At 40.5% G+C, this 27,098-nt stretch overlaps 1 protein-coding gene across 4 annotated transcripts in view; it reads right to left on the reverse strand.

The window, feature by feature from the left end:
• Positions 1–27,098, reverse strand: part of fgf14 (fibroblast growth factor 14) — a 122,778-nt gene that overhangs the window by 9,056 nt on the left and 86,624 nt on the right. For all 4 annotated transcript variants that reach the window (XM_084362951.1, XM_084362953.1, XM_084362954.1 and 1 more), the window contains exons 2-3: positions 26,372–26,482; positions 25,074–25,177 (exon numbers count right to left, since the gene is read on the reverse strand). In XM_084362951.1, coding sequence (XP_084219077.1) covers positions 25,074–25,177; positions 26,372–26,482 — 215 coding nt within the window. The remainder of the gene's footprint in view (positions 1–25,073; positions 25,178–26,371; positions 26,483–27,098) is intronic.

Here is a 27,098-nt window from a genome sequence, read left to right on the forward strand (position 1 = left end):
TTAAACATATCACAGTTCATCCTGAGAGGATGTTTGATGTTTGATGAATTTTGTTTCAGTCCATCTTCACCACTTAAGCAAAATAATATAAGATGAAAGTGGGGGTCAAATCTGTAGGCTTCATCCTCTGTGGGCGATCATTATCTGAATCAAATTTCATGGCAATTCTTCCAATAGTTATGAAGAAATTACACTAAAAAAGAAAAATGGTACTAGAGGAAAAGTCAGGGGAACACTGAAGTCAATAGGATTCATCCTCTGGGCACCATGAACGCCTGACTGACATTTCCATCACTATCATGATATTTGATTTCTCAATAAAAGCTCTCAGTTACATTTCCATCTTCCACCGCACTTTAGATTTTATAATAGTGAGGCTCTTGCTTTAAATCCTCACTTACTGTAGCTGCACAGAACATTATTTATGGACTAAATGCTCCCTTTTGAACACAGGACACACCATGCCGTGATTATGGTGTAATTATCCCTTTGGTGAATTACTCCTGTCAGAGCTTATCCTCCAGACAGTATTCAGCTGGAAGCAGAGCGGAGCAGAGCAGGAAGGAGCAGAGAGACACTTGGGATGACCATAATGATCCTGTGAAGCACCCGGCTGTATTTTAAGTGTCCTCTCTATCCTTGATTAAGGGCTTGTGGGCAAGTCTGAGCAGAAAGCGCGAATGCATGATGCATAACATCAGCATCAGTTGAGACGTTAAAAACCCCATTTCAGTTCAGCAACAGTCCAAACTGTCAACACGGGCATCGAGAAGTCAAAGTGCTGATCTGTTATGTGTTGGGAAATCCTACGTACGGATGATGGTATGTCTCGCCAGTTATTACACAAGAGAATTAACTTCAGAATATTCTAGTGCCAAATGTAGGATTAGGATCAAAACTAATAATGCTGCTTCTGTCACAGCTGCTGAGCAGAACAATCCAATGATAGGCAGACACACTGCCGGTTGAAGCAATAAAAATCAAGTCTGACATGATAAAACCCTGAGAACGAGGCCGTCTGGCACGTTAAATATCACATAAATAAACAATCCCTCTGGACGAGACGATGCACAGGCTCGACCCCATCGTTATTCATTTTGTCGTGCAAGATTTATTGTGTGTCAGCGGCGAGCAGCAGTACATCAAATGGCTGCTTATTATGTCCAAGTTGTCAGAAAGAGAAGTCTGTGTCCTGTCTGGAGAGCTGATAGAAGGGGATATTACACACTGTACACAACACACACATCTCATATGATATAAGATTTTAAAAGCACTCACTCTGGTGATTTGTAGCCAACAACAGACAGCAAAACGTCTTAATTTCACTGCTTCGTTTGTCAAACCGAATGTCCTTCGTTGTCTGAAACAATGTTTAAGCGTGCTCGTTTCATGCTGAAGCAAACTCTGTTGCTGAGCCGATTAGAAGGCAAACAGTTTTACCTTCATGGTTCCCTGAGTTGCCTCAATTAGGTAATTAATTCTACTTTTTTCCTCGTCAGGTGAGCCTCACTGCAGGTTGGCTGGCTGCTGTAATTAGACACAACATTTCGATGCCGGTCCAGGCTTAGCCCAGCACTGATTACTTAAACTGCACATGCGAAAACAGCCTCGAGTCAAAGTAATCATACAAGCCGGTGCCAAGGCCATAATTGTGGCTAATCAAACGCCTTCACACAGACGCACAAAAAAGTCTGCCTTTGTTTACGGAGGCGCAGCGAATGGAGGTGGTTTGCCTGTGGAATGATGCTCGACGCTGAACAAAAATTTAACACTGCCAGTCACCATAATCAGTTTGACTTGAAGATCAGAGCGGTGACGGCAGCCGACTTCAGACACATTGTTTGTTGATTGCATTGCAAGTGTGTCAAATGTCAGTGACAAGCCGAATGCTTTAATCATGTTCTGCCTTTGTCTTGCGACAGTCACGGTTTAGTCATGTGTCCTCATTTCTGATCAATAGTGCTTCATTCATATGTCAGAAGTTGTTGATAATCTGAATTATGCAATATTTTCTTTGACTTTGACTTCTTTGGCTGTAAGCTTTGTGGCCAAAAGTATGTGGACACCGAATCAGAGTATATGAACAGTTAAGTATTGGATCCATATGATTGACCTCACATTGTGCAGGTCTGTTGAAGCAGGAGACTGCCTTCCAAAAATAGTTGCCACAAAGGCACAAACAAATTATTGCTGGGGGCACTTATTTGAACTTATTTGCAGTGCTTAGCTGTACTAATCAACACTTATATTAATCGAGTATAAACCCACTGTGAATCAAATGTTTCATATAAATGTCACAAATACTGATGTGCTGAATCTGATCACCATGTTATGGCAGTATTTTGATGTAAAGTCGTCAATAAGAGGAGCTTTGTTGTAGGATAATTTACAAGAACCAGTCAAAATCATAGAGAGAAGGTTTGCGGCAGTAAACAGAGTTGTTTGCTGTATTATTCTAACATCAAACTGATTTTCTTTTTAAAATATGGGTGACATTGAAAAAGAAAAAGGAGAGCGAGATTCAGACACGCCACACACTTTTGCACCAGCAGCAAATCGAATCATTTTTGAGGCACCAAACGCTTGATTTTCTCCCCTCTCGATCTCCCTGCCTGGCGCTGCACATCAGTGGCTCCCTGCTCTGAAAGGGAAGGCCATAATTGACCTTGGCCACAGACAGCGTGAGGGGCAAAAACTGCTCAGCCCCACATAATCAGCCCGTCACCAAAGCAAGAAGACAGAGACAGAAATAAAGGAGGAGAAGAGTCAGGTGAAGGTGCAGCGGAAAAGGCAAAGAGATTGAGAAAGGAGTGTGATTCAGGAGAAGGGGCAAATCCTGAGAGGAATGCAGCCTCTACAGAAAATTAAAGGAAGATAGAGTCAAAAGGATACAGACAGATGGAGAGAGTGGGAGTTTACAATAAAAAGCTCTGAAAAAGAGAAGAATAGGCATTAAAGCAGTGCAGAGCAACGAGAGTCACTCTGGAACAAACCTCCTTTGGAAAAAAAAACACAAAACGGGTCGTGTTTGCCGAGCATGACCGTCGAAAAGTAGGTGAGAGGAGGCTGGTGTGGGGCGGGGGGCGCACATTAATATGCAGAGTGACTGCTCACTACCCCACTGTGGAAACGAAGAAATTGTTTATTAATGCTGCCAGCATAAAACCTATTAATCCATGGAAAAAGGTCAACCTCCAGAAAGCTGAGCTGCATTCACAATGCTAAGCTGCACTCATATGTATAAGAGTCACGTCGACAGTGTGTGCAGACAATGGGGGCTTCAGCAGACCTGTCTGATTATCAAACCCAGAGGAGGGAGAAGAGACAGGGACCAAATGAAGAGAGTCACTGGTAAACAACTGGATGAATTGTGTACACAGACAGTGTACAGTTTCAGATTCCCTTTTTCCTTTTCCTTTTTTCTTTTTTCTTTTTTTTTTTTACCTTAAATTGTTTGTTTTACATGATCTGCCAGAGTATAAAATAAAACGACAAAGAAAAGGTGGCGATTTTTGCTTATATTTACAGGTACATGACATGAAACTGAAGGTCTGGTCAGGTGGGCACCCAAAGACCCCAAAATTAGAGGCTGCGCTGTCATCAGCAAGCAAACGGTAATGGCATGTTTTATGGAGAGAAGATTAAGTTTTTGACAGACAGAATAAAAACAAAAGACAGCGTGATCAAGGAGACTTCCTGGCTGAGCCTCAAAGTCACAATGTCAAAGGAATATCTCTTGACTTTGCTCTTTGTCTGCACAGATCCTTGGATGTGCAGACAATGAAAGTGCATGTTGTCACGCTCTGCAACACTGACTCAAACGATGCATCAGATTTGAGCTGCGACAAATTAATAGCTACAGCTGATGAAGAAGTCTGCAATTCACGGGCGATGCAAATGACGCCATGTTTCACGAATGACTCGGAGAAAAGCGTTTTTTAATTGTGATTATGAATCATCGAGCCTGTGTTTTATATTTCAAGAGTTTTGAACAAAAACTGCCAAGTTGTTACTGTCAGTGCTGACAGGACAGACACAACAGGAGTTATTGAGACAAAATGATAACCTCCAAGTGTAGCAAACAACTTATAATTCATTCTTTCTTTTTTTTAACTATAATTCTTGCATATAATGAATTTCCATCTGGACAGATTTGTTTTATTTCCTTTTTCATTGCAGTAAATAAGAAAAAAACTTCCACTCTGCAGCCATAAAATAGTGAGCCAGCGGGCTGCACTCCAGCGACATACTGCTTTAAAGGGTAAAATATGGTTTTATTTTCAAATAACAGACATTTCTATCAGACCATTGCTTACAGTCACCTTAACATCTGTGGTAATACTTCCTTTTTTGCCCAAGTGAGCCAAAAATATACATTTTACTGAAAGGGTGACAAAAAGAACTGACACTTCAAGGTGTTTGGCCACCACAAGCACTTAAGTGTTCAATAAAGTTTCCCTGAAGGCAGAGAACCTTTAACACTGGCCCAGTACAGCTCCCCCGGCACATTTTACACACACACACACACACACACACACACACACACACACACACACACACAGATACATAGAGAGAGAGAGAGAGAGAGAGAGAGAGAGAGAGAGAGAGAGTCTATGTTTAGAAATGTTACATTCAAGTGTAGCCATTCCCTATATGAAACAAACCTGTGGCATGCAAAAAGTCCAATAAAGATTCAGGTCATGATCTTGGTTTGAAGGATTAGATAAGCTAAATAGGAAACTCTATTAATGTTCTGAAGGTAATTCAGTGAAAAATGATTTTTCAAAAATCTCAAAAATCAGTTAAAGGGCAACTTAATGTTGCAGCCACAATGAATGTCATTAGACACTACATGTCTGGCACACATGATTTAGTTTGAGTAGGACGAAAGGAGAACATCATGTTAAAGATCAACTCCACCAATTTATCACATTACAGTGAAAGTGTGTTTAAAGGTCTCTGGGAGCACTACTGCATATGTGGAAAAAGTAGTATGAAGCCTTTTGTGGCTCCAGAGGAAGCTGCATGGAATCTGATAAATTGCCTCCAGTGATGTCACTTAGTTGCATTTTGGGTAATGTAGGCGCCAGGTCCGCTAGTCTACTGTTAGACTCCTATAGCACTGTTGGACTCATTATGGACAGTTTAAAAACAAAAGATCAAAATCAATACAGCACAATCAGGGATATCGCCTTTTTTATTCCACGCATTGTTCTTCCTTTTCAAAACCTGGCGCCTACATTACCCACAATACAACTAGGCTCTTTAGTGACATCACTGGAGACAATTTATCAGATTACATACAGCTTCCTCTGGAGCAACAAAAAGGCTTTTACCTATTTTTTTCACATCTGAAGCAGTACTCCCCAAGACCTGAAAACACACTTAAATAAGGAAAATTGGCGGAGTTACCCTTTAAGTTATGTGCCTAAAGCCAAATTCTCCAATCAGATGTCTCAGTGACAAGTGGAACAGGATCTCTAGCAACATTCAATGTGTGATACAATGTTGAAATTGAGAAGATTGATTACTTGTTTATTATTTCTTGGATGAGATTCGAGGCTGCAATGGAAAACAGTAAACAAGCACCATCTTAAACTGGTTAGCAAACAGCGGGCATTATACTCAAACACTGGGGTCACTGGGGTCAGTTTGGATAAACGTACATGGAGAAAGCCAATCCTGAGAAGTGGCAAACATCCTAAGCCTTTGGAATAAATCATTGGAGGACACAATAAAGTCTATATGAGAAAAAATGCGTTTCTCACACTAAATATAAAATAACACAACATTGTAGGAGAGCCTGTTGGTGAACAAACACACAAACAAAGAGCAACCACCCACGCCTAGACCGGTGGGGTTTCAAGAGCTCCTCGGTGTGTGCAAGCATGTGTGTGTGTGTGTCCACTCTGCTGCAGTTGATCCGTAAATTGGTACCAGATTGGTGTCAAGGCAGCCGCATTTTCTTGCTAGATTGGCTGGTCATCTCTTGTCAAGCCAGTGTGCCTTGTGCAACTAGCTGACAAGCAATATAGACATGTCACGCACACATACAGCGAAACACACACACTGTTTTATTGAAGTGCACACGCACGCACACTCCAAGCACACACACAGAGGAAAATAAATAGATACTCATTGTACAGCACAGAAACAGCGAACATACAGAGAGAAAAATGTGAGCGGTGTCTCCAGGTATGGAGCTGTTTCTCCTCGCTGTGTGTGTCTGTCTCTGCTCTGTTTGTGTTGTTTACACCCTCAGGAACAGCGTCCCAGTTTTTTTTTTCTTTTTTTTTTTTGTTTTGGAAGAGGAAGTGCATGTCTTCTTCTTGTAGATTCACTTGTCGGTGACTCTGTCTCCTGCTACTTTGCACTTAAACATCTTCCTCAGCCTGCAACTCTAATGGGCGTCCAGTTTAGTGAAAAGATTGCAGTGGGTGAGGAGAGAGCAGCTCTTTTGTTGCTATAAGATGCACCAACAAAAGAGCTGCTCTCTCCTCACATATTTAATGGAAACACTTAAAATATGTGTTGGTGTTTATATTCAATGTGTTGGTCTTCTTACTAATGTCAGCACTGGTATTTTAATTTTTGTGGGAGCGGTGGCACTGCTGCTGTATTTGTTGTTACTTGAGCTTGATTTGTGTTACTGTTGCTGTTAATGGAGAAATTCAAACCAGCTGTTTTATTGGATAATAGTTAATTCACTGTTAACAAATAATGAAATTCCTAATAAACCATTTATTAAGCAACTGTCAAGGTTTATAAACATCAGTTAAGACGTTGTAATGTCCTTCCAAATCATGTTGTTAATAAATGGCTTGTAAAAAATTTCATTCTATGTTAACAGTCACATAACTATAAATCAAGATTCAGTGACTTAACTGAACTATAAATGTACCATTTATCAGTGATGGTTATTATAAAGCGTTACCGAGGGATTCAACAAATCAGCCAGCATTTGTTAAAAAAAATAAATAAATAAGATTTAAAGGATGAGGCTGGTGATTTAATCTAATTAAATTTCTTATTGTCATTAAGTCCTATGAAAAAGATCTAAACCAACAATGAATTGATTAAACATGAATCTATCATCAATTAGTTCCAATTTCACAGTGGGCCCATCCCACAACGTCCTGGTGCCATAAATAATTACAGTACTAACACCAACTGTTTACGTATCCGCAACTTAAAATAGCCCTAAACAAATACATGACTGTTTTCCTGTTTGAGTGGCGTTTGCCAAAAACCACAGTGCCCAGCTGTTCAAAGAAGTAACTGTGGCTTTTTTTCTTTAAATTAAACAAAATGTAGTGCATGTATGTGTGTTTGGTAGAACAGCTTAGATGAGCTTAAGGCTTGGTTTTGGTTTTATGGGATTCTGGTGACAGCAAGGATAATAGCCTCAAACTTAAATTGTGATGTTTTGTGTGTGTGAAGGTGCACGAGTGAGACATGCAAGACCGAAAAATGCACAAACATGTATAATGTGCCTTATCCAGTACTGTCACTGGAAGGTTGTACATGTAAATGGCCCCTGCTTTCGAAGATAACCCCACATCTTATCACAGCATCATCTGATAGGTCAGAAAAGCCCTGCTCTCCTGAACCAGGAGAATCATTTTTCATAGCTGTCTTTGGGGTTTTACCACACCACATACTACTCACATACCTAATTCTGCTTTTCAATAGGCAAGAGCTGAACTGTCGATGTAACTACAAATCATTCCCTCGCATGGCAGAAGGCGAACGTGCTCTATTTTCATAGAAGCAGAGGCAGAGCAAACGCAGGTGTGATGCCATTTTTATCAGGCACACCTGCATTTTTTGCTCGTTTGTCTTTTTGCCAATTTTGTGTCTCTAAACTGACACCTTACACTGGCTGCGTAGCAGAGGTTGCGTTAATGTGGATAAAATGGTGTATGGTGCAATTTTGGGACCAGTTTTAGCATGAAATTGTGTCACAGCACAAATACAAGCGCACACAAAGTTTCTTGGACCTCTCTGACTAATTGGGGATTTTTATTTTTTACCAATAATCCACAGCTGCTTACACCGCAGGATGCATCAGGATGTCTTTCTTTCTAGGTGACTCAATCATTGTATCTCTTACATGGCAGTCAAAATTGTACCTGGATAAGGGTCTCTAATTTGATTTTGAAAATGTCTAAACACACGTCAAAGGGTGTGGGCACCTTAAACATTTTTTTACATTCTCACTGCAAAATCCGTACCCTCTATTTCTATACAGTTGAATTAGTGTGTATAAATATAAGGGGTCGACCTTCACTAACTATTTTGTTTCCTGGTCAGCCCCTTAACCCCTAGTGGTGACGGTAAAGAGCGAGCATCAATGGCAGCAGGAAAAATAGTCAACAAAAATGTTAACAGCAAATTATTTGTAATTAAGGAGGTACAAATTGCAAATGTACTGGTATTATCCTTTGAGGTAGAAAAACAGACAAACAAAAAACTCCAAAGACAATTTGCTAGATATTCACAATAATCTATATATTCTTGTAATCATCATCATCATCATATTGCAGGAATTCTGATTCACCATGGTGTGCCAGGAGTCTATGTCACTCATTAACTTTATTCTATTTAATTTAACCTTCAGTTTCATGTTGTTTGTCTCTCACAAAACTTTAATGCATTTGAGTGCTCTTAGTCCTCTATAAGAGCACAGAAGCATTATGCAATATAATCTTTCTGTCGACGCCATCGTATGCTTTGAAGAAATCTACTAATACAAGTGACACCTTTGACTTAGAAATTCTCAGCTCTTCTACGATTCTTCAGAGGGCAACGATCTGTGGTAGTCTTGATCTGCATTTGCGGGAGTTGTTTTGTTTTTTTATCATCAGATAGGTTCAATATTATGGGAAATTCTGTTAAGCAGCATTGAGTTGTAGATGTTGTGAGAGATCTACAACTATGATTGCTCTGGAGTTATGAGGCAGTTAAAGATCACCTTTCTTTTACAGCGGAGCGACTGAAGTCTTTGACAAGGCTGCCGGCTTGTTTTCTGTATATTAGCGTCATTACAGAAGCTCCTACTGGGCCTAGACTGCTGTTTCTGTGCTCCAATCTTTAGATCTTCTTCGGCCTTTGTTACAATCTCACTGGAAGCACAGGTTAGTGTCATCTCACTCTTTTTGGGAGCAATTCCAGTGTGATATCTCTGTTCGCAGTATACAGCACTGCTATTCTTGTCCTCCAGTTTGTCACCTGTTGGATACTGCTACTCCACATTCCTTGCATAAATTAGCATCCCCTGCTTGTTTTCTCCAGTCAATTTGTTCAACAGGATCTCTGGCTGGTACTTTGCTCTTACAGTGACTTATCTGGAATTTCCATATTTCCGTGTAAAAAGGATTATTCTCGGTGTCCACATCCACATGCAATTATACCCACATTTAGAGTGCCAGGTTTGTACATCATTCATGCCCAGCAGATTACATCTGTCTGTGTTTTTCTCAGAGGCATGTCACAGGTCATCATCGAGGATGTCATTCATTGGCAGTGGTTGTAGTGCAGTGCATAATCTGGATGCTAGAGCATTACACAAATAGACGTAACTATTACTGTTGGCCTAATAAAAAGTTAACCCGTTTGTATCAACCACATGCGTGTGATTACAGCTGCTCGTACAGCCAGATGTTTGAATGACAGTGTGGTAATTCTGAAGACCTGAACAGATGGAATGAAAAAGCTAGATTAAAGCTGTGATTTCTTCAAATGGCCGGTTTAATATATAATAGGATTGAGGGATTTGGTTACAGACAGTCCTGCTTTTCCTTTGATATTTTTGATATTTGACTGTAGAGAGGCCATTTCACAGTGTCCTTCTCTTTTGAAACCTTGTTGACAAGCAGCCAGAGCACTCACAGCCTGAGTGTCTGTGCATGAGGGGAAGACGGTAGAGGATTCCCCAACAGTCTGTCTCTCTCTGAGGATGAAATGTGGCATGGCTACAGCTGGAAGGCTGAGTGATTCAACCAGTCAGCCAGAAAGGAATCACGAACCAGTCGGCCTGCCCATCAGCTGCCATATTTGATCTGGGGAATACTTTGCTGAATGTAGTCAATACTTCACCTGCGACTGATCAAAATCCTGCGGTACTATCTGAGGCTCTTCTGCATCATTGCAATACATGTAATCTGCCAAGTGTCTATTCACAGTCTTTCATCTATTTCTCATTTTATTAAAACATAGTGAAATTCCTAAAGTTCAAAGATAATCTTTAAAAGAGGCTCCGTCTGCATTTCTTCACAGAGGTCATTCAAATATTAAGGCTTGTGTCAAACAAACACTACGGTTTCTCTTTCCTACTTCCAAAATCTGCCATTTCAATTAGCTGACAGTTTGTAACTGACTTGACCAGCTGACTTTGCGATGAAGGTCTAACTAACTGTTGAAAATTTGAAAACCATTCGAAAACCAGCCACTGGCCTCACATCCTTAACCAACTCACCATGAGGTGACAATCGATGGACAGCTCTGATTCTTCTTAAAAGTGTTTGACGCCTACAGACGCAGATCTGACGACCAGGCAACACAGTCAATCATCTTTCTCTGACCTAAGGTGTTCTGGTACCAGCTACACTGACTAATCACCATTATACATGGTGTCTATTATGGACAGTCTACGATGAGCCCAGAAGCCCAGTGACAAAGCATCAGGTTCAGATCAGGGTCATTTTTCATTACAAACATCCCTTGCACATTTTTTCCAGGTTCCAGCAGATCTGTGCTCCAAGATCCAAAGCGGCGCCCTTTCAACAACCTCACGCATCGATTCCAAGAAGACCAGATTTCTTGGAAATGCTCTTTGGAGCGTAGGCACAAACAACACAAAGCAGTTGCAGTTGTACAGGAGCAAAACTGCTCGTTTCCCCTGTGGAAAACTCTCTCGAGCTCCCGGCCCGAGGTGCATTAGTGTCCTTTTACCTGCCTGTTACTTCTCATCAACTCTGGAAGTGGAGAAAATCAAGACCCCATCTAGGAACTTGCCACATCCCCGTATTTGATACAAGACCCTTTAAAGTGAAGTCCTTTGTTGGTATTCGGACAAATGTTTCCTTCATGTGTCCACATGGAGGGGGCAGATGTGCAGAAGACTTTACTGGACATAAGGTATGTTACTTATTACAACATGAAAATGTAGGATGAGGTTTAAAAGTTCAGATATTCAACAGCTGCTTGTTTTTTTTGTTTTTTTATCTGTGAGCCATAAGCCTCCTTCTTCTGTATGCATGTGCATGTTTTCTGGTATGAATAGCTTTTCTAGTAGTATTGTGCGTGTGGGTGTATCGTATCACACAATAACTCCTCCTGACCTGCTGGCCTCTGCACTGAAGCTGTGGTGTAAGCACAGTAACCGCAATATTGTCCGCTGTAAACATTTACAGGTCAGAGCTATTCTTACTAAAGGACAAAAATACTACGATACTACACACAGATGTCTGAATAATATTTATATTCAATAGTTTTTTGCTTTTTGAGGAATGAAACTGAGTATTACTATGCGTAGATGAACACAAATGTGCCTGAACTTGCAGGCAGTAGCTTTTGTATTGCCTGGCTCAGTGTGGAGAACCACATATAGACACAGCAGACAGAGGATTAGCTTAGATTTAAGAGAATTCATTTTTATGATTTACAACCCTTCTGTAAGACCTCTCACTGTATCGATTTTTACAACTGCAGGGGTGAAGCTTGATAAAATGTTACTTTCATTTCATGGGTGGAAATAGAAAAGGAAGACAGATTCTTGTGGCGGAAAAGAGAGGGCTGTAGCCATTACACCTGCAGGCAGGCAGAACACTGAGGGCTTTTTCGTCGCAGCAGGAGAACCTCCATCCTTCACATACATACATACACCCACACTTTGATCCAGCTACAGAGAACAGCTTGAGCAAGACTTGAACCTGCAACCCCATGGGCATGACACAAAAGCCCTTCTGAGGTTTGAGCCATGATAATATAGCCTTTACCCTCCAGAATTTCTCTTTATGAATCATTCCTTGATGCTAAATAGTATCAAGGGTTAAACAACATCAGTAGATAACCTCAAGGTATACGGCGACTTTCCATCGCAAGCAAGAAAAAACATTTCATGAAAGGTTCTTTAGACTTAGTGACTGAAAATTTGATGATGATTGCAGTTTATAGCAAATAAATGAGGTCCACCTGTAGTAAAGACAGCTCAGAACAGCTTTTGAGCAACAGAACGGGGGATGAACATGCAAATGACTCCCTGATTATGCACCGAAACCCCTAAAATTAATTGAAGAAGGTGCTGTCACATCTTTTCCTGGGGCTTACATTTGAGAGAAACAAGACTCGGATCTAGTCTAGTGGCTCTGTGAGTTTGTGCTTAAACGCACAGCTGCCTGCCTGAGCTAAAGCTGACATCACATTACTAATGCTAGCATAATGATGTTTAGCTGGATTTGTAATTTAGCATGTTTAGTTCCCGTTTTCACATGCTAGCATCTGTTTATGACCACCTTAGGTACCGTTGAAGATGTCATTGGTTTTGCAGGTATTCAACATTAGGGTGGGCATGAATGTCTATTCGAAATTTTATGCCAGTCCATCCGATGTTTGTTGTGACATTTTGCTCAAAATCATGAATGTGGGCCTGACAGTTGCCTTAAAGGAAAAGCCAGAAAAATCACCATAGTCATTAACATGTATGCTCTGGGAACTTTAATTGTCCGTACAAAATTTGGTGTCAATCGATGCAGCAGATGTTAAGATATTTCAATAGATTAATAAAATGTTTTACCTGTTGGTAATATTTAAGGGAAAGTATTTAGCCATGAAGCTAGCATAAAAACACATTGTGGTTTTGGTGCACCAGTGCAGCATTTCTTTAATCAACCTCCATGTGGTATTTTTACCACCTGATATTTGATCATGTAAAAAAATACTGATACATTCTCTTAAATTTTATCTATATCAAGGTTTAATAAACTGAAATTCATACTAGATACTTTTGCAACGTTGGTTGATGTCCACCACATAAAGAATAAACTCCCACAAGGTTGTACAGGCTCATCTGGCTGAGTACAAAAACAGGCCTTAACTGTGATAACATAGTTACACAACAGGTAGCAGAGAGGACTGTCAAGTGCACGATCTGACGTGAGTTTGCAAGCGACAGTGTCCTGCAGTGATAGCGATAGTGTCCTATTACTGTTTGGATACTGAATTCCTGAGGACTACTTGTTGCTTTTGAGCCCTTGTCTCTCCGCTGCTCATTTGCACATTACACCGCTCTTGAGGCAACAAGCACAAGTGTGCCATTTGTATTTGCATGGTGCTTGACATTTACACACTGGGAGAGCAATTAGGCTAGAACCAGGGTCATTAATACAGTGAACAGGCTAGACGTGTTTGCTCTGATAGCTACAGCAATATGTATTCATGGAGAAATGACAATAATGCCATCTGCATATCTACATACTAACATATCCTCTGTGGGTCTCAGAGAGGAACAAAGAAATTAGAATTATCTGGGCCTCGCGCCTACACTTCTTCTGTTTCTCCTTAATTTCTGCTGCTCCGTCGTGTAAACACATACTTACACTCGCACTAAACAACAAAAATGGGCAAGAGAAAAATGTGCCTTTGTTTATTTATCACAAGTGGCCTGAATCTAAGCAGTATAAAGGCCCACTGCTGAAACATGCATTTTTCAAACCGTTTCAAAGGAAAACAAGAAAATACTGACAATAGCAGTGGAAACAGGGAGATATTAGGCAAAAAGCGCTGGGTAGGAAAAAATGTTGCGGGTTGCCAATTAAAAAGTAAAAGAGGCCGATTGGATCACAGATTATAAAAACAACACATTTCTCAATCACTGAGTGATACTAATCGCTTACATGAAGATTTATGACTTCTTAAAATAGTTAATTATTAGAGGAATGAGTGGAAGGCTCACAGGCATCAGGGATGAATGATTCATGTCTGTAAATTGCTGAGGTATTAAGCAACATCTTAAATGTGATTTTGTAAAATGTGTTTCTTGAAAAAAATGGTTCTTCTGATTGAATTCCTCGTTTCGGAAAGTTATTCCTTTGACGAGCAAATAAACAACCACAAACACATCACACAAAACGAATGCACACAGCGGTGGTTGCTAGGTTACAGTGGCACTGGGGTGCGTCCCAAATGTAGAAGGTGGTCACTGCTTATGAAAGATTGTTGGACCTTGTACCTTCCAAATTACGACTGTTCCCAAAGAGTATCACGCCCGTATCTGGTTGGCAAACATCATCGTTTCACCTAAGAGATGTGACACATCTATGCAAAGAGTGAGCAACTTTAGCACAGTCATCAACAGTGAACTGCTGCACAGGTGATAACTTATATAATTGCTGCAGTAATAGTTGCAGGCACCTCATCAGATGGTTGAGAGTGTGACAAAGGCAGCTGGTGGAGAGACAACAAGCAACTGTGCATCGAAGCTTTCACTACAGAAGTGAGATAGACTTGATAAAGTATAAGTACAGTTGCAGACAGGCAGCATCCTGCAGGTGTAGACATGCATCAGAACCTCATCAACAGTTCGAACATTTGTTATCTGATATCCTGTTTGTATTGGACAGCGAGCGCTATTTGAGAGTTTTATTCCTTTAATAAAAGCCTTTCACTGTAGTCCTTCAGTCCCCTGCAACGGGGAAGGCTGGAGGCCAATATGCACATCAGACCTTAACATCTTTGTTGTGCAGCAGTTGTGAATATAAATTTGAAGTGCACTGTTTTATTTGGCTGAGCTCCTGACACTAATGGTAAGTGTGTCACTCAAAAGGCAAAAAAAAAAAATTATAAATGCCGGTGTTTTTTGCAGGTTTTTCTAAATAAATATATAACATTGTGATTTTGCCAAATCATTGGTAGAAACGGTCAATTTACAAAGACGGAAACAGATAGGGACAACACAGTCGATATCAGAAGACAGCTATGAGAAGTCAGCTGTGGCAGATCAAAAGTATCTTTTTTAAATGCCAGAAATTAAAATTTAGCAAATATAAATGTACATTTTGACATATAATTACATTTTTGATGTTCCACATGGATGAATCACAGCTAATCACCCATAAAAACCTTCTGATGTTTACTTTCAATATTCTCAAATGGCCTTCAAAACTGTAATTTTTTTCAGTTTGTTATTTAATTCATTCATGACTGAAAGCACTTGACTCAAGCACTCAAAAAAGACATCATTTTCGATTAACGCACACGGCGTGTGAGACAATAAACTATGATCACTTGTGGTGATCAAATATTGAATCAAAAATGCAATTTAGTACCATTTGTAACGTCTTCTCTGGTATCTTACGATGCAGGCACTTAGTGGAGATATCAGGGAGAAGGTGAAGGTATTAAGAGGCTCTATGTGTTGAAAGCTTTAAGCAAAAAGAGCAGCAGACAAACGGGGCCAACAAGCAGTGGTTGCCTGCATGCTACACTGATTATATTGACCACGGCAGGGCTTCCCCCCCAACAAATCACAGAGTTCCCTCTCTCCCTTTATCTCTCCGTACTCTCCCTCTCCCAACCAGTCGATGCAGTATTTGTATTCCTTCCTGTCTCCTGCTCCCCCATTACCTGTCAGCAGAACATAATTTATAGCTATCACTGCAGCATCCATACCATGCAGACTAACTACTGTTTGTGTGTTTTTGGCTACTCCATTTTAATAGAGATGTAAGGATTATCGCAGATGGATGAGGGAGATTCAGCGTTAGCTCTAGCTGACAGATCGATATTTGGCTGATGGCCACCACGGTAGAAAGTCAGCCCACTCAGGGGGGAGAAATACAGCCGGAACATGCTCCTATGAAGATATAGATAAACAACTTTAGAGATGCAGAAATGGGATTTCTGGGAAGCTCGCAGAGGCTTGTGCAGGCTCTCAAGGAAGCCAGCATGCACATTCCTAAAGCTGTGCAACTGTACAGAACAACACTGGCTCGCAAGAAAAGGGGCATTTTGCAGGACTGAGATAGAGAAAATAAATATGCTGCAAAGAATTTAATGGAAAAACTAATTATGCAAAATGGAGCCTTTCAAAGAGTGACTACAGCAGGTGAGTCATCATATGAAAAATGTATGACATCTCTTGTAAAAACCTATTAAGATCAGCTTGTCACTTTGTTGAGATTTAACTCAGTTCAAAACAAATGTAAATGCACCATGACATCACCCATTGGTTTGTGGACTCAGAGGAAAGCCTGATTGGATCTGACTGAGAACCCGAGGACAAGCCGTGGTAGTGCCTTGTCAATCTCAAGGTAGCCATGCCCTAAAGCATACCCTTCACCATCGATTGTACCCTTAATGGAACAATAATGCTGTACTGAAGTTTTGAAACTTTGAAGCGATTAAGGCCACAAATGCATTAGAAATCTGAGGTAGCAAATCAAGTAAGAAGAATCATTTTCTCATAAGCTTACATACAATCAGAGTTTGTTTTTTTAAATACCAGTGGCGTCGCCCCCTGCTGATCATTAGAAAGAATGCAGTTCTAAAGCACTTCTGCATTGGCTTCACTTTTAAGACCTGGATGCTCTGTCCATATTTTACACAGTCAATAGTTTAAGTGAAGTTATAATGCAGCTTTCCTTTTATGCACTGTAAATGCAACATGGTCCTACAAGTTGAAGTTATGTGCAAGCATGTTAGACACCCACAGTGTCAGAGCTCTGCCTGAACTAACTCTATGCTCTAAAATTAATTTGATGAAAGGGTAGGATTTTAGGACTTTGTCTCAGGTTCCCATCTGTTAAAAGCTTCCTTTAAGATGTTTTGAGTGTATGAAATAGTCATAAATCCGTCACTGTGTTGATAATGGATGGGATTATAGTGAAAATACAGTATTCCCCTTTAATGTTACCCCCTTAAACCACCTCAAGGACCCTTGGGGGTCCCTGGCCCCACCTTGAGAACCATTGCTGTAACAATCTTCACAGCGAAAACATCTGATTTAAAATGTAAAGAGCTCCTCACTTACTGGTAAATGTACAATTCACAACTTGGCGGGTTAATGGAAACATTCTGGACGACCTAATATTCTTCCTAGCACATTCAGACACTTCACTGCTTTACGGTAAATCATATGTGTCATGTAAACCAGTGATTCATAAAACAGCTGCACTTGTCGACTCTTTAATTGCCTTTAAATAAACAGGGGAATAACGAAGTGATTGAGGAACAGGGGGAGATGTGATATTAATAGACATTAAGCTGTTGACCTGGAAAGAGATAGAGGACAAATCAGCTGCGTTGGGTATTTATGATTTATTGTTCAGAGAGGCATAATCCCTACAGGTAAAGCACTGCAGAGGGGGACTCCCTGCTTTATGGTGGGTAGCGCACTGCTCTGATGCAACACTCTTCAATCCAACTCCACAGAGCACTTTGAACTCATTTTGCAAAATAATGTGCATTTTCTGACCTGTACGATTTTATAACAAGCCAAGAGCGTCCGTTCATTATAAAGCCATTAATAACAACAGTGATATCAAATAGCTGAAGGACCGGTCCGTCTATTCTTAGCATCTCTAGACAGTTCACCAGTTCAGCTTTGACGCCAACCTCTGACCTTGTTGTTCATTAATGACCACCACCCTTCTTGACACAGACACTGCATTAAAGGCAAGAGAGAGCAACGCTTTGGAGATAATGAGGCTCCCCCCACCTCAACTCTGAGCCTGACACTCCTCTGGAGGGAAAATCATCTAAGTAATTACTATAGGTACCAGAGATCTGTGGGAATGTAAAAATATTACGGTCAGCATCCCTCTCTGCTGTAACATTACGGTGTTTTTTGTTCTTGTGGTTAAAGCAACACATCCTCATACCCTAACAACTGAATAGGTCAGTTGCCTGGGACTCCAAAAACAACATATAACCCTTCCCAAAAACAGCATGACCAATGCAGTGTACCAGCAACATGCCTACCAGAACATTGCCGTACTCTCACAGTTTGGTTATGTTTAGGCAAGGACAGTACTTAGTTTTAGGTTTTGGCACTAAAACTACTTGGTTAGGTTTGGTTAGGTGTAGGTACTTAAACTACTTAGCTGCATTTAGATAATTAAACTACTTGGTAGGTTTGGTTAGGTAGAGGTACTTAAACTACTTAGTTGCATTTAGATAATTAAACTACTTGGTAGGTTTGGTTAGGTTGAGGCACTTACACTACTTACCTGCATTTAGATAATTAAACTACTTGGTAGGTTTGGTTAGGTTGAGGCACTTACACTACTTACCTGCATTTAGATAATTAAACTACTTGGTAGGTTTGGTTAGGTTGAGGCACTTACACTACTTGACAGGTTTGGTTAGGTTTAGGCACTGAAACTATTTGTTTAGGTTCAGGAAAAATCATTGTGGTTTGGCTTAAAAAAACTTTGTTACTTATGTTAGTTCAGTTACCAATATACCACAACATATATAACTTCAGGTGTGTAACGTACAGTATGTGACCTAACTTCACTATAGTAGTAAGCTAAGAACTCACAGTGGTTTCACACTGGTCACAAACTGTGCTTGTTTGACCAAACCATCAGTCTCCAACTGCGTAATTTTGCTTTTTATACTACTATACCTGACTTCCTCCTTTGCTGTCATAATTATTACTACAGCTACTACAGGTTGCCACCTAACAGGACACGTACATTTGAGTTATAATACGTTTTTTATAGTCGATCTTCATGCTTTTCTGATGATGTTGGACTGGGTGCAAGAGATGCTATTTATAATTTTTCCTTTCAGGCTCATTGTGACATTTATGAGAAGCAATCAAGATAATTTTGTCTGACCTGTCACTTGAGTCCCATTAATCCTAATTCCTGCTATGGTTTGCCAAATAGCCTAGTGATTAATCACTTCATTCATTCCTTTCATTATATATGTTTATGTCTTTTTTGAAAAGTGAGAATTATCAGCTCTACTAATAAACACTTGTAAGTAGTTTACACGTAAATGCAAGGGGCTTCATTTGTATTAAAAGAGCCTGGGTTGCCCCTGACGTCCCATCCTCATTGTTTATCCTTCCAGAAAACATCCATGACACTATAAAGGAGATCATTTTCATTCATGACAGGTTTGCAATCAACACCAACGGAACATGTTCACGCGAAGCCATCTGTTGAGCACCGATGCCGCATGTTTCCTCCACACATATAGAAACATCACGTGTGTGCTCGTACATATGTTGGCTTGTGAAGGGGTATCACAACTCTGTTGATGATCATGTATTTATATTTATGCTCTCCATACTGTACGCTCCAAGTAGAAAAGTCTTTACACCGAGATGCACAGTAGGTAATTTCTGCCGATAGGGGTCTTTCAGTTTGAACAATGAAAACAAAAGACGTAGTTTGATGATGCCGTGAAGTGAACATCCACCACTGCTCATGAAAATATACATGACGTGAACGTTTTTTCACATCATGTTTAGTCAGGTTCACCATCTCACCATCTCAATTGCTGACATATCAGGTTGTTTTCCCGGAAATTAAAGCGGCAGGCGGCAAAATGAAATGCAAAATTATGGTGAATAAAATGAGGATTTTCTCTGGGTTTGAACACTTAAACATTGTTCAAATCATTTAGGATAAGTTCACAACTCAATAGAATATATAACAAAGGTCTAGCCGTTTTGGACATTTGAATGAAATGATGGCATCGTGAACTCTTGCAGGGCTGTCGACAAAGATGCAAATGGGCAAGCCAACTTGCAGATAATAAGTTTAAGCGGTTTGATCAAGAGACATAATTGTGACATTGACTCTTGTCTTGTAAATGTCAGCAAATAATGTCTCTTTTGCAGAAGGATCAGGGTTGTATAAAAGTGTACGGTGCAACACGGCTAAGAAGCTAAATTAGCTTCTCTGTTTTGGACTTTCTTGTTCTTTGTCTTAACTATAAAAATACAAGAGATCCATAATACAGTAGACAGAGAAGATATGACACTGCAAATTGGACTTTATTAAATATCCTGATCTTCTGTGACCTCACACTGAAAAGTAATTTTAATATCAAGTGAAACTGAATTCTCAAGCTATTAAATGCCATGTCTTTGCTCAACACCTGAAGATGAAAGCAAGGGAGCAAAGTTCGTCTATGGGAGGGTATCCCTCTGAGGCAGAACATTTGAGAGTAGCATTAGAAAAATGGCCTAAGAGGTTGGAAGATGAATAAGAATGTTGGTGAGAAAATATCAAATAACTGGGTATGATGGGGAAACAGACACATACCCTCCTGCTGCCCCTCTTCACTGCACATGCTGTATGCGTATATATATATAAAACATACATGGTAATAACTATGCTTGCAATGAAATATCCAGCAACCTGAGGCCCTATTCTTTAACAGAAACCTTCATCTACACACTGTAACACTGACAAGTCATGACTTCAGCCTTCTTCGAGGACTCTTGTGGTTTCACACCACTGACTCCCGAATAAGCCACTCTTTTCTATTCTTCCCTACACACAGCCGCCATGCACTTTCATTTTTCATACTGATGCAAACTGAGGGGAGTCTTCATATCAAACTCGGTGCTTTCATACATTCTGAATTGGGCTGCACAGGAAACAGAAGCCCTCAGTCTCCTGTGTTCGTACGACTGATGATACAGTCGTTCACTTAACAAGTGAAGCTAAAGCCACTGCACTGCTCCACACTGGTCCTCTCAAGGATTTCATTTCTAGAAAGGACCACTCAAGTGATGTGGCAAGTCAATTTGACAATCATGAAAGGTAGCACTAACAAGTGCAGACTCCTGATAAAGACAGCCTGCAGTGAGCGACTCCAGTGAAGTGAGGGAATGGGGAACTAGCTCTAAAGAAAACCAGCCAACCATGAAATGCCCAACCTTTACACTTGAGAGATGGTAGGAGACTGTATTAACAGGACAGAAAAACAACAAAATCAGCATCGGGGAGTTGCATTCTCTGGCACCATCATTTCATCATGTGCAACAAAACTACACAATCCAACACTTCCTTGTTTGCTTTTAGGGATTTAATAACTCCGAAGTCCCTACAGAATAATTAACGTTTTCATGTTTTATCTCATTTGAATTTGTCTGTTTTTGTATAAAGACTTTTATTACAGTTATCTAGAGACTACCACAAGTCCTGTTTCCGCTCTCGTCTACAAGCTGGGAGAATTCCTCTCCTCTTATTACATTTCAGAAGCAATGCCTGATCCAGGGAGAAGCCTGGAGGAGAAATTAGCCGGGAGTTTATTGGCTCAGATACAAAAGGAGCAGATTAAAAAGGGGTGAGATGATTGAACTCTCCTTTATTCCATGGTGTGTCCTTTGTGCCAGGCTGCACAGTCACTTTGATGCTATCTCTGTCATTCGAGCCATACGCTGCGCCTTGGGTGCCTCACACAAAAGAATATGATGCACTACCAGAGGCCTTGAATGGGCTTTCCATTTATTTTCTGAAAGAGTGGGACTCTCCTTTTGATTCACCTCATCTGTTTAAAAATTGAATGTAATTCATTATCAAAGTACGTCATCATAGCTAAAGCCTCTGTGATGTATTTAATATAGTAAAGTAATAACCGACCAAGTTCTGGTTGAAAAAAAAAGAGCAGGCTTTGGAGAAATGAGGACATACTGAGAGAGAATACTTTTTCAATAAAAAAATAAATAAAGGTGGTTTTTTTGCAGTTTTTCGCTTCATACTGTGAACAAAGTCCAACTCAACATGTTCTTTAGCTTAATATAACCTCCAAAGTAGTTTCTGAAAATCTGAGTGCACTATAATCAAATACCCTTAATGGGTAGAAAAGGTCAACTGCCAGGCCCTCTCTTACAGAGTGATAATGGGAGGAATGGTTGTACCTTGCTTACAGAAGAGGATAGAAGAGGCAGAGGAGGAAGGGGAGGAGGAGATGAAGGAGGATGAAGAACATCTTACAAGGCTGCCATTACCGGAGTAATTCACACAGCAAGGAGCAAAGAGAGACCGTTGAGTGGGCGGCTGGATGGTTGAGGTCTGATCAGAACCTCCATTAGCAGGAAAATAAGCTGCAAATGGAGCAGGGGAGCTGAGTGAAGAGAGAAGCAGGGCAAACTGTTCTGAAGGAGCACATGGCCCCGACCCGGCTTGATGAAACCCACTTCACACAGCACTTCTGCGTGGACTAAACATGTCCAGCAGCTAGCAGACAAAACAACAAAAAACATTTCACGGTAAAAGGTTTGAAGTAATATAATCACACTGTCAACACTGTGCCAAAATAAGGGCGCCAGGTTAGCTCGAATGCCAATTAGCAGCATTTATCAGCTATAAAGCAGGTCTGGCAATCAACACTTGGAAGCGAGTTTCTGCAAAAATAGTCTCATTACAGAGACGCCACACCATCAGTGATCAACTTCAAGGCGTCAAAACTCCTCAAAGTTACTGAAAGTGACAAGTGGAGAATAAATACAAACGGGTTGAATCAACAGACATATGAGAGGTTGACAATATGTTGAAATAGTTACTTTAGCTTCAAGATACACGATACAAAGTCCAAGATTCATTTAATATCATTGAACTACACAAGTTTGATTCATGAAATGTAGTTTGTGGTCCCTTTATTTTACTGTTACAACAGAAAATTATATAAATGTATTTCAGTGCCGACTGAATGTTGAATAAATGAATAAAAGGACCTCTTAGGTAAAGCATGTACATCTATTAAGGTTTGGAGTTGGGTACGAAAGTCAGCATACTATTTTTCTATATTTCATTTCCAGGTATGCGTTGGAAGTGTATCTGCAAGGGAAAAAGACTGTGTGCAATCAACATACTGTACAAATTATGTTGTCTTGTGTGTTATGCAGTATAGTGCACCCATAGTATATATTAATTTATAATCCCTACTGTGCCATTCCTTAACAAAATCCATAGGATTCTAGGTCAATCCTCCACAAATGAATTTCATTTCATGGCTTAAGTACAGCAGTGATTAAGTATTATAGAATTCCACTGGAATACCAGGGCATTGTACAGTGAGAGAAGTAGCCCCTCTAAACCTCCAAGGTAATGAATGAAGAATAAGATGGCAATTCCTGCTCTGCACTCTGAGGATTAGGAACATGAGGACAGAGGAGGGAAGAAGGGACAGTGATTCTGATGGATACTCCTGTCTGAGAGAGGAGCACTACTCCCATTGCTCTTACAGCTGATTGATTTGAATGACTGCGAGAGGACAGAGTGGAGGAGTGAGACAAGAAGCACTATCTGTGCTGGGCGAGGTCTTATCGGCCCCTTGGCTGTCTAGCCCGCAGAGGCCTAGTTTATTTTGAAGAGAGGAAGTCAATAACGGTGGGTGAGTACAAAGTGAAAAAGAATGGCTGCTCCTCAGATGTCTAAACTCCGGTCAGAAACGGCGCTGCATTTTTCCTTCAAGGTATGGTTTGCATTATGCTAAACATATGTGTCTCAGCATCACTGCATTCTCTGCCAGCAGCATACATCTAATTCACTTTTATAGAGCAAAAGATTGACACTTTGTAATATACCGTGTAATGGCAGGAGGCAGATCCCATGTGAGGCTGCGAATGTGTGTTGCTCCTGAATTATGTCACCTGATGTAACTGGTTTATTCATATGGAATAAAAACTCTGGGGGCATTTAACCAGATGAGTAGAAACCTGTATGCATGAATGTATGCTTAATGGGACCCTAACCTTCAGCGAAATGCAATTATCCTGTTGCAAATGTGGTAAATATCTGAGACATGTTCACCCCCCCCCCTTACTGAGAGTAGTGTCTTGCGTGCTGTGAGAATTGATGAATTTACCTACCGTATATCTACATGTATATCTGAATCTGTTTGTTTTTATATGTAAAACCCACAGTACAGATACAAACTTAAATCAATACGCATATTTGGTATAATGCTTGTGATTGTGTGTTATGCAGGCTTTTGCATGCACTTATGTTTATACATATTTCAGGTCATTTCTCATGCTCAGTGGACCTCATTCACACAACAGCCATTTTCCCCTTTGGGTGGTAAGCTCAAGTTTCCCACAGCTGTGTTCCCGGTATGACAAATTATTATCCTTTCATCGGTTCCTGATTGATCAGCTACTGAAAAGACAATGGATAGTGAAAATCCAGGGGCCATATTTCAAGGTTAAACAACATATTTGATCACCCATTAGATACCAGTAGAGCTAACGTTAGTATTCAACCACCTCCTACTGTAGCTAATATTATCATTTGATAGTGGTACACAATATGACAGAAAAGATGGTTTATTTAAGCCTGTAAGTGAAACACAGCAATTTAGCTAACGTGAACTGTCTTGTTTTCTCTTCACCACCTCAGAAATGTTCAGGTTGAGTCAGTAATGTTTTGTGACATTATTGTAACTGGAACACATATTTCTGTGTTATGTCCATACAAAGTATATACACAAAAGTGTGTTCAAGCACTTAACAGTGAGTGTTTTGTGTGGCATGAAGAGACTTGCAAGATATTCCTGCTTCATTAGATAAAGTTACATTATTTTCTCATACCGTGCAACACTTTCAAAAGGTAACACTAGCTAAGAAATGGTTGAATGCTAATGTTAGCTGTCTACCTGTAGTTACTGGATTACCTTATATGTTGTTTTACCTTGAAATATGGCCCGATGACTCTCCAGATTTTCACCATCCTTTGTCTTTTCAGTTGCTGATCAATCAGGAAGGTGAGATATGGTTTGTATTTACTATCATTATTATTATTATCATTATTATTTTTACTTTTTTCATGGCTTTATTCAATAGAACAGCTGAAAGATGACAGGAAATGGGACAAAAATGCAGCACAGCTCAGATTCGAACCCTAAGCCGCTGCAGTGAGGACACGCTCTACCAACTGAGCTACTGGGGCGCCCTGAAGCCGTAAAATGTTAGGAGTTTGTCAGATTCTTATGTTTATACAACTTGCAACATGAAACACGACTGTACGACCCTTGAGCGTGCAGTCAAATGGAAATGGCTGCCATGTGAATACGGTCTATAAATAAAAATAGAATAGACTGCTTACTGATGTGTACAGATGGCCCTCCCCGTTCATGGCGATGTATAACCCTGTCTTCACGGACTGAATGGCGACAACTCTGAGGCCCACAGGAATAAGGTTGAACAAAGCTGAAAAACACACATTTGAAAAGGCAAACACACACATACATAAAATAGCACCACAAACCATTGATCAGACAGACTTAACCATTGAATGAACATTAAACACACTGAAAAATTAAATTATCATGTAATTCATCATCCGAATGCAAGCTGCCTATCACTAATGCTTCACAAAGTAGGGATAATACAATTTGCTAGCTGTTGCATTTCGGTAATCGGCGAAGATGAATTGCTGCTTGGCCTAGCATCGCTGCGACCACCCAGAGCTACCTGAGAAGTAGCTGTAATTGGGGCCACCACTGGTGCGTGGCAGATCTAATAGCCCTTTTGTTGTAGCAGACTCCTTGGGCCTGGTAGGTAATAGCTTTTGTTTGTACTGGTGAGAACAATAGCACTGGCCTGGCTGTGACATTAAGTGTGTGTATATGGGAGATTTAAAGGCATGTAATGACCCCCGCTGACCCTGTAAGTAATTGGTATTGGCAGGATTGGAGCCTGGGAAAGGCTGAGAGGAATACTACGTGACCATTGGTTTTTGGTGGCTTTTGGCCAACTCCAAAAATGTGGAGCGGTCAGTGCCAAACTTTGGATTCATCTCAGAGTTTTAATGATATGATATATCCCCTGTGCACACTTCATGCTTTGCTCACTGTTTCAATAAGTCCCTTCAGCCTATCAGATGTGACATGTGCCATATCTCCTCATGCTGACAGGAGTTAGTGACACAATGTAGAGTGTCAGGCTAGAGTTAGCACCAAGCACTGGAATCAAATTAACCACCTAGCCTGGAGCGCTAGAGGCGCAGTGCCAGATCAAGCTAATAATACCCTTTTCTCCCCGTTAAGCCTACTGTTTCTTGGTCCACTTTCCTTCTCAGAGAGGAGGATAAATCTGTGTGATCCTATAGCTGCTGCAATTTGAGAAGACATTTTGGCTCTAAAGGCTGAAAAATGAGGGAAGATACTGAAGGTTAGAGAGGCGTGACTGGAAGGTCACTGGTTCGTTTCCTGCACCTGAGGGATAAATCTACCAGGAAGTGAGCAAGACTTAGGAAAACAACCTTTGTGCTCGAGGAACTTACACAGATTTTACCGATAACTTGATAGTTCTGAACGATACTAAATGTTAATTTACATTTCACAGTGTCCTCTGTTAGCAATTCATCAAACGTTTCTAGACTGACACTGTCAAGGTACTCACAGGAATTACTGCTGTCATCCTTGGTCCCATCAAGAGAGCCATCGGGGTTCATTTGCAAGTAGTATCCCTGCCTGCAATATAACCTGGTCACTATACCCTTGAGCTGGGGATCTGCAGGAGAGAAAGAGGGAGAAAGAACAGGGAGGAAACATTAGCAACTAGCGCATTCAGTGTGTTATACATGTTCTTCTTCTGTACATGTAAAAGGTCTTAAAAGTTCAAAGGGTCAAAGTCCATACCAACAGAAGCTCCACTCTCCCAAAGAAAACACTGCTCTTTAAACACCTTGTCAGTAGTCCCGCCGTTAATGTTGTGACTTCTTGACATCACACTACATCACAGAGTCACACATTTGCACATTTTATGCTTAGCAGCTAGTTTGGTATGTAAGAATTAATTTTGCAAAGCTGCTCTGTTGTTAGCGGTCCTGGCTCAGGCGTGTGCAAACTGACCAATCGGAGCAGACTTAAAAAGAGTGTTTCAGACGAAGGGGGAATAACGGCAGTATGAGAAAACTCTGTTTTTTGAGCATAAAAGCATGTAAACCTATTCTAGTAGTTACCCAAAATAAAAGTATCAACCTGAAATGAGCATGATATGCCTCCTTTAATAGAGCAAAGATGTTGTTTTTGTTGTCTGATGGGTTTTAACTACAAAATAGCACATTGTGCAGAATTACTTTACAGTACTTGGTGACTCCTGTGTATGTTCACAGGCAAATCCCACA

Source organism: Pagrus pagrus (genome assembly GCF_965226575.1).
Source record: "Pagrus pagrus genome assembly, chromosome: 9".
Lineage (NCBI taxonomy): Eukaryota > Metazoa > Chordata > Actinopteri > Spariformes > Sparidae > Pagrus > Pagrus pagrus.